The sequence below is a fragment of the Pholcus phalangioides genome, unplaced genomic scaffold (genome assembly GCF_987345545.1).
Source record: "Pholcus phalangioides strain wild (caught in Gottingen) unplaced genomic scaffold, Ppha-v1.0 ptg000008l_1, whole genome shotgun sequence".
Taxonomy (NCBI): Eukaryota; Metazoa; Arthropoda; class Arachnida; order Araneae; family Pholcidae; genus Pholcus; species Pholcus phalangioides.
The window spans coordinates 58572877-58581645 of record NW_028301601.1 but is presented as its reverse complement, the minus strand read 5'-3'; the positions used below and the strand labels follow the sequence as shown (position 1 = coordinate 58581645).

At 40.3% G+C, this 8769-nt stretch overlaps 1 protein-coding gene across 1 annotated transcript in view; it reads right to left on the bottom strand.

The window, feature by feature from the left end:
* Window positions 1-534: 534 nt before the first annotated feature.
* The window catches only part of LOC149084650 (cytochrome P450 18a1-like), a 13669-nt gene continuing 5434 nt past the window's right edge, over window positions 535-8769 (bottom strand). Inside the window, exons 4-8 of the mRNA XM_089235047.1 lie at window positions 6714-7015; window positions 6502-6617; window positions 4914-5169; window positions 2418-2608; window positions 535-804 (exon numbers count right to left, since the gene is read on the bottom strand). Coding sequence (XP_089091173.1) covers window positions 608-804; window positions 2418-2608; window positions 4914-5169; window positions 6502-6617; window positions 6714-7015 — 1062 coding nt within the window. The 3' untranslated portion in view covers window positions 535-607. The remainder of the gene's footprint in view (window positions 805-2417; window positions 2609-4913; window positions 5170-6501; window positions 6618-6713; window positions 7016-8769) is intronic.

Genomic DNA, 8769 nt, shown 5'->3' with positions numbered 1-8769 from the left:
CCTCCTTAGAGGTTCAATTTTCAGAAATTCCATCTTAGTTGGTATGAACATCATAAAATATAATACTAACCAAATTCCACATTTATACCTTCAACGACTTCGACTCAGCGATGATTGCTCCATATAACATTTGAAGCCCGTTATGACGTCCTTAAGAGTCGAACTCCGAAGAAACCCGTTTTAGCTAGTCTTTACAACATGAAATAAAACTACTGACCAAATTTCGTATTTATAGCTTCAGTGATTCTCCGCATAACCTTTGAACGCACTTATGACCCATATTTATAGTTTCAGCGATTTCGGATCGCCGATGATGAAACAGTCGGTATAAGGGCATGTTATCTGATACATATAAATTGTTTCAGATTTATTCATTCAGCATATGAATGCATGAAACATAATATTTAGATTCTCCATCAAAAGAACCGATTATTATTATTTTTTTTTGAGGTAATAAGATTATTGAAAACGACTGAAACATGACAATATGATTCTATCCATGTCCTCATATACAAATACAAGTCCACAACGGGATGGCTGAGAAAAAGATGCCCATAACAAATATGGATGCGATATATTTCTATGTATAGAAGTAACCCTTCTGCTTTCAGTAATGCTGTCGCGTTCTTGTGCTGAGTACTAGTTCATAAGGGTTCGGTTGCAGGCCGATACCTAGGAAACCATCGAACAGTCTCCCGACGTCAGTTCCTTCTGGTAGTCTCACGGTGAACTTCTGAAGTATCGTCGTTATGTACATAAATATCTCGGCGACAGCCAGAGTTTCGCCTGGGCATGCACGCTTTCCTGTAAGACAAGTCGAGACGTCGAAATTCAGATGAATAAGATATATATATACAGGCTGTCTCAAATTGTTTGCACGGCAGATATCTCTGCAACCGTTGACTTTAGAAACATACTTTGAATTTCAAAATGTTTTCAAATGACGTGCGGTTGCTGGAAATGTTTTAAACCTCCCGAGGGGTCGTATGCATAAAAAATTTAAAAATTGACTTTTTATGTAGACTATGTTTGCTAAAACGTTCAATTGATGGCATGTAAATGCGGGGCTCTGAAAAGTCATTTACAAAAGATTGCATATTTTTAAATACAATATTAACGGAGATATTTGACTTTGAAGTTTTCAGCATATCCAAAATTTATTATTGTTTTCACCATTTTGAGATACTTTCTACAAATAAATTGTCTCAACTTGGAGAACAAATATGCGTGAATCAAAATATTGTTGGAAGAGAGCGCATAGAAGATAAGCCAGCTCTAATACCACTGTGGGAGAAAACGATCGACTGGAATGAGGATCATAAAGGATACTATGGGAAACTCAATCTACACACAGATGGATACAGGATTGAAAACAGGGTAGGCTGCACTTATGTGCATTATAAAAACATCCAGATTCCAAAAGGAGCAACTATTAGTGATCATAGCGCTGCATTTAGAGCCGCAATTACAGCGCAATATACGAATGATTGAGGGCGTGGTTCACAAATTGCGAAACATAAATCAAATTCAAATTTGTCAAAATTCTGTAATTGCCTAAATAATAGTCGTAAACCCCGTATGGCGAACTATGTTTGCCAGGCCGGGGGTTAGTATCTCTTAGGTTCACTTTGGTGTTGCATTTTTACGTACAAGTAATCCGTGAATAAAAACTTTAAACTTGTTTCAACGAAGAATGTTATTTTTGGCGTTTTTACTTGAGTTTGAAACATGATTTTTCATTCATTATAATCGTTTTAAAATTTTAATATAATATTTTGCTACACATTGTTGAGGTTATGAACCAAAACCTAAGGTGCATCACATAAGTTTGTCTAATTGGAGTGCTTTTATAGACGATACGTCGGATGAAATTCCAAAAAATTCACACGTACTTTAACAGGTTTGAGCGTAACTTATTAGCATACCATGCAATCCTTTATATTTTTTGTGTTCTTAACCTACACCATTACCATCTCAATGTACTGTGAAAATTCCAGAGTTTTTTTGCAATCATGTTTCGAATATCACTTGAATTTTGCATAAAATTTAACATATACACTACTTCTTCAGGGAAAGCGACATAGGTAGTCCAGAATTTATTACTGTTTCCACCATTTTTGAGACACTTTCTATCAAAAAATGTGATTAAAGTTCCCTCCAGAACCATTTTATAGAAAATTACTTTCGAACGCATTCCCGTACCTTAATTTCTTTATTTTTCTGTGTACAAGACCCCTGAAAAAAATTTCGAGATTTTAGGTGACTGCGCCGTCATTTGAAAACATTTTGTAACTGAAAGTGTGTTTCCAAAGTCAACAGTTGAAGAGACATCTGCTGTGCAAATCATTTCGGGCACCCCTGTTGTCCAACCATCAAACATATCGAAAGAACCATGGAAATCATAGATAATTAATTACCAATCGAGAATGGGATGTAGTATTCTGGCTTTCGGGCCAGTTCGCCGTCCTTTGTGAGGAACCTTTCGGGCTTGAATTCGCTCACGTCGTCGCCCCACAGTTTGGGATCGTGATGAACCGACCACAAGTTCGCTATGACGTACGAGTTCTTGGGTATGAAGTACGAATTCAACGTAGTGTCCTGCAAAGTGCTGTGCAAAAATAGAATGATGAGATTAATGAGATTTTGTAAATTTCTTATAAACTGAAGGAATTCGTTGATTTGGATTCTTTTTGCGACGGAAAAAATTGAGAGAATGGTGTTTTTTGTTTTTTTTTTCAGTCGAGGGCGGCTGAAGTTGCTGAAAAATCACCAATAACGGGAAATAGAGGGGCACCGAGAGTCGCAACGGATAAAAATTTCATTCACCAAAAAAGCGCATATATTTGGCAAGTATGTGACGCGAATATATGACTCATAATACTTGGTCAACAGTGAAATTGCTTCTCAGATGAAAGAACCCAAACCTGAATGATTTCAACGTGCTGAACACGAACATCACCTTAAAAAAGTTGATTGGCTCTTGAAAAAGAGATACGGATGTTTTGTCCGTTATATAGATCGCGTGATATAGAAGACAACAGACGTTGCAATATAATGCAATTTAGTAAGATAAATATATGGGGACTAAACTGTTGCGGCATATTGCATCATCCCTTTACACAAATAATTGGTGTGTTGCATCACACACACCAAGTTTCTATTGGCGGCTTCGCGACTGTGATTGCGCAAGATCAAGCAATAGTTCATTAATTAACGCGAGACGGCACGGCATCGAGTAAGGTCCTTTCATTACTTTTCGAAGCTCTGGCATACACAAGTGATTGTTACAGTGTAAAATCAATGTCTCGTGACTGCGTTAATAGTGCTAATAACACTTGTGTGACATTTGCTGCACGGGAAAAGACCATCAGTGCCATAGTTGAGAAAGCGTATCATTTGTATTTTGGTTGTAAGATAAGCGACCAGGACAAAGACTGAGCCCCCACACGTATGTTGCTGCATTTGTGCAGTAAATATTTCTATGAATACTCTAACATACAATCTGCTGTCTGCGTCCTGTCTCGAATGGCGAAGGACTCCCTATTGCAGAGCATCCTACAGATTTTTCTATCAGTTCACACGAGGAAGATCTCCGTGAGTCCGCAAAATCTTCTAAACCGCCAACGTCAGCATGTGATGGCACTATGGGTGCTATGGATGATGGCTTTCCGGGTTTTGATGGAACATCTGCTCATTTTTTTTATTTTTGATCATTTTTGTCGCACCACGGTCATTTTCTGCACACGAGGGCTAATTAGACCGGGACCTACACTTTATTGTCGACTCCGAACGGCAGGCTTGTTTTCATACTCATCGAGAGGCTGGTGCGCTAACCCTTCGATGGGGGACTCTCTGCGGTAGCAATTTTTTCTGCGGTCATGTCGCCGTTTCTGTTGTACCCCTGTGTTAGGAAAGTTTTCTGACAAGGACGAACCGGGTATCGAACTCGCGACACTTCTAAACATCCTTTGGTACTTTAGGCGAGTATCTTATCGACCCGGGCTACCGCGCCCATTAAACATCTGCGCCACATAAACTTAACTCGAACTGAACAAGATTTGGATTTGTCCGAAAGCAAAGCAGAATTACTAGCCTCAAGACTTCGACAGTGGAATCTTCTCGAACAAAACTTTCGAGAATCGAATTTCGCCATCGTCATCAGTTCTTCGAATCTTTCTCTGCAAAAGAAGAAAGCCTTGTGTTCAGCTGCGATATTGATGGTCTGCTACAAGGACTCGGCATTCACCATGGGGCCCCATGAATGGCGGCTGTTTATAGACGCGTCTATATTATTGTGTATCAAATAACGTATGCATCAAGTTTCAATGAAATACCTTCATTAGAATGGGCACTACATAGGTCGCAGTAGTGCCAGTATTATTGAGCTGAATAGTTGTTGGTTTATTTATACTGACGCTACTCCGACCTATATCGCGCCCGTTATGTGGTGGACGTGTTCCATTGAAACTTGTTACATGCGTTATTTGGACCGGGGGGGGGGGAATAATTGCGATAAAAAGCGTCACTTTTTCACCTGGTAATCATAAATTGAACTTTTTTTAACTGAATCTTTCTTTCCCCCAGTCCATATATCCTATATACATTTCATCAGAATGGGTGCTATATGCATCTGAGTAGTGTCAGTTTATTTATAACCACCCTGTATATAGTGTAAATCCACACCTGCAGGGCACTGGGCAAATACCCCACTTACAGACGCCAGGCATAGCCTTGCAGCCGCACATCGAATGATGACAAGTGCGGTGGTTTCAGCCCTTTTTTTTTTTCAGAAATGGCGTTTGATCCGGGGGGTGTTGTTGGTGCTCGAACACCTACCATGCAATTTGTCTGAGCGCCAGACAGAATTTATTAATTATATGCGTATATAATCAAAAAAGACTCTGCATACTCACTATCTGAGAATATTGATCGGAACCAACGTCTTCCACCTGAAAGTCTCCATGATGAAGGCGCTGGTGTAAGGCATCCGTTTATCGTCGGATTTGGTCACGAACCGGTCGCCTCCGATGACATCGTCGATCTCGTCCTGGACTCTCTTCTGAACATCGGGTTTAGCTGCACAGACCAGCAGCAGCCAATCCAATGCAAGCCGAACCGTCTCGCTTCCAGCTCCGAAGAAAGCGTTCACCATGTCGAACAGCACGGGGACTGGAATAAGGCGGTTGTACTTAGTGTCGTCATGAGAATTAAATCTTTACATAAGTTATCATCGCCGTCTACGCAGGTTGATTCATATAGAACCGCCCCCACAAAATGAGTTACATCACAAAATATGTCATACATAATAATTATGCTATGTCATTATATAGTAAAACATAAATTAATATATAACTGACCTTGGATTGTGTACTGTACGTTCGAGTGCCATTCATTTGATTAGAGCAGGTGTTGAAAGCGGGAGCCGTTTTCTTGAACGGCACGCGATCACTCGATGTTTCATATTCTTAGTAATGCGTTGTAGTGTTTGTTCCTTTAGTGAGCAGCTGGAATGTTATTCTTCACATTTCTTTTAATGTGTGAGTGTGATGTTTTCTTGTGCACACTGTGCAATACACCCATCCCTCGGGAATGCTTCGATACCTCTGTGAGATGTGAAGCAGGGTGTGCTTCAATGTTTAATGTGTTCACTCTGTTTTTCAGAACCACCCCCCCCCTCTATATGTCTGTCTTAGTATGTCCAGACCTTTTAAGCCTTGACTTAAGAGGTCTGGGATCCATGGTCCCCACATCCTGAAGCAGGGCCCCTAGGTTGGGATCTTTTACGGGCCCCCGACCAGACTTTCACGGGCCCCTTTATGATGAATTTATAACGTGAAGAAACAAAAAAATGATGACAATCATCCCGGGCCCCAGGGCTGGAGCCTTGTCAGCTTACCCCTTGGAGCCATGGCTTGATCTTGACACCGTACGTGCTGCCACCTGTTTGCGCCATTCGCAAATTATTCGTTTATTCCACTCTACACAGCCGACACCTTCTATAGCAGAAAGCCTTCGGTGCGAAGCTCGTGGCGTCACTGAAGTCGTCCATTTCACTTATAGTCTTTGAATATACTGCAAAAAATAAGGTAAAGATTTCCTATACGTCGACCTGCTTTATCCAATGGCTACAAGTTAAATGGGCGACTTTAGTGACGTCGAAGCTTCGCGTGAAGCCTTTCTGCTACAGAAGGTGTTGACGCGGCCGAGAGCTCAATAATTCCTCGTGTTTAGCGGTTACATGTATCAACTACGGAATCATTAGCGAACCCATTGGCATAGGCGGAGATAGACTTGGACGTCTGGGGGGGGGGGCACGACAATGATGATGTCATTTCATATACACGCATATACATTACATCTGTCGACTCCACCTTTGACGCTGGGGGGGGGGGAGGCAATTCTCCCTACGCCCCCCCCCCCCGTATCTCCGCCCATGCCCATTGCGCTGGTTTTATACGAATCAACTTGCAAAAGGATAACGTCATTAACCACTGGTCATACTTTTGAACGTTGTCCCTGGTTGATTCTTCCTTTTCTCGATCTCCATCAAGTAGCTGTCCACGAAGTCTCGCGCGACAGTCGGCTGCAGTGTCCTCTTGTGGTCTTCTATCTCTCGCCTGTAAATATTTTTTGAAGACTTGTTTTATATCAAAATACCCCTCGCGCTGAAAATTCAACGTTAAAAAAATGTCGATTGAATGCACGTTCCATACCCGACATATTCCCTCAGTTTCCTGAAGTTCCTGACGATCTTCCCGTATGATCCCAGCTGCAGGGATTGGACCAAGAACCTCGCCCACGGGAAGAAAGAGTGCCACGTGGCTTGCCCAACGAGTCTACCGACTTCCCGAATCAACTTGTCCAGCATCATCCTCTCGGGATCTTTGAAGTCTCTTCTCTTGCCGAAGACCAGAGACGAGATGTTATTCGACACGCTGGGAGACAGCAGGTCCGACATGTTCACGGGCTTCCCGACTCGTTTCGACATCTCTCCCAGCAACTCGTGAAGCTCGTCCTGGGAGACATTAAGATACGACTTGAAAAAAAAATGCATTATTTCTGAATATTATGTAGAATAGTCAAAAAGGAAGGAGAATGTTTTTATAAATATTGGAATTACAATAGTCTCTGTCAAGTTAATCTTTCTTTCCAATCTTTTCTGGATTGGTCCTTGTATTCTGGTCCTGCGTCCTGCGTCCTTGAACGCAGGTGTCGAGGAGATATGATCGAAGTGTTCAAAATTTTCAATGGGATGGATAGGATGGACCATGAACTTTTAGTACACCGCCAATCGACTGCTTTTACAAGGGGACACCAGTATCGATTGTTGAGGGACAATTCTAGGTTATGGTGTCGCAGGGAATTTTTCTCTAATAGGGTTGTTAATAAATGGAATAGCTTACCCTCGGAGGTAGTAAATTGTAGCACAATTGACACGTTCAAAAAGAAATACGATAAACATGTTGGGGTAAATCGAGAAGCTATCCATTCTTAGAATAAGGCAACCATAAGTATTCTTTATGGGCATTGTATAGTATTCTATCACGTGTATATATTGTTTATAATTTGTGTTAATTGCATTTTTAATTGGGTTGCTGTATTTTTGAAATATATGACATCCATATTTGCTATGGGGAATCTTTTTCTCAGCCACCTCGTTGGGCATTTTGCCTGTTGTGGCGTTGTATTTGTATTCCTTGGTCTCAAAGTTGTCATTCTTTGTGCTGGAACCACAATGTGACAATTGACGAGTGAAATCACCGTTGTTCCCGTAATACCGATTTTCTCCGAGGGATTTAAAAAAAAACTACCCAGAAGCTATATTAGGGATGGAAATGGATCATAATCCCGTCAAATTTCAACATTAGTTTATCCGATGAATATTCGAAATGTAAAATTTATCCGGTGAAAAGACATTTTACTTTAATCTTCATTTCAACTTTTAAATTTTTGTAATTAAATATATTTACAATTATGCAAATTAATATACAGTCAAACCTCGTTAATGAGTCGCTCATAGGAGAGCAAAGATAAGACTTAGTAAGCGGAGTGACTCGTTAAACGGAGTAAGCCATAGCTGTGCCAATTCCTGCCCGAGGACAATTGGGACTTCCAAAAAGTGACCCGGTAAGCGGAGTGACGTGTTAACCGGGTGACGCACTAACGAGGTTTGACTGTACTTTGATACAGTTTGCAGAAAAGTTATTCTCATGAATTGAATTATTTTTATGTATTTGTACATTAAAAAAAAAAAAAAAAAAAATCAGTTCAAATTTTGGCCGATAGAGGGCAATGTAAAAAAAAAAGCAAAATCACAAAATTTCACGGGGAATTAAGTTTATTTGCATTCTCTCAGGCAAATATTTACAAGCATAATCACAGCACTAGAGTATATATACGCGGTGTTTAAATATTCATAAAAAATGAAGGAAATACAGGTATACAGTATTCTAGTGCTGTGTGATTATATATGCTAGTAAACATTTGCCTGCATGCAAATAAGTGCAGTTTTCCATGAAATTCTGTCTCTTGCATTCATGAGGGGCGTCCTCTTTAAAAAAGGAAATTTCAACTAATTTTGACATCGCGTATGCACCAAAAAAGTTAGAAATCCCTTCTTCGCGAGAATTATTTTTTTTTTTTTTTTTTTTTTGCACAAACCGCATTCAAATATAAAATTTCTTTCAATTTTTATGAATTTTTAAACTGTTTACAAATTTATGGGACACCCTGTATTTTGGTCTGTCGGGATTTCTGGCCATGTTGCGA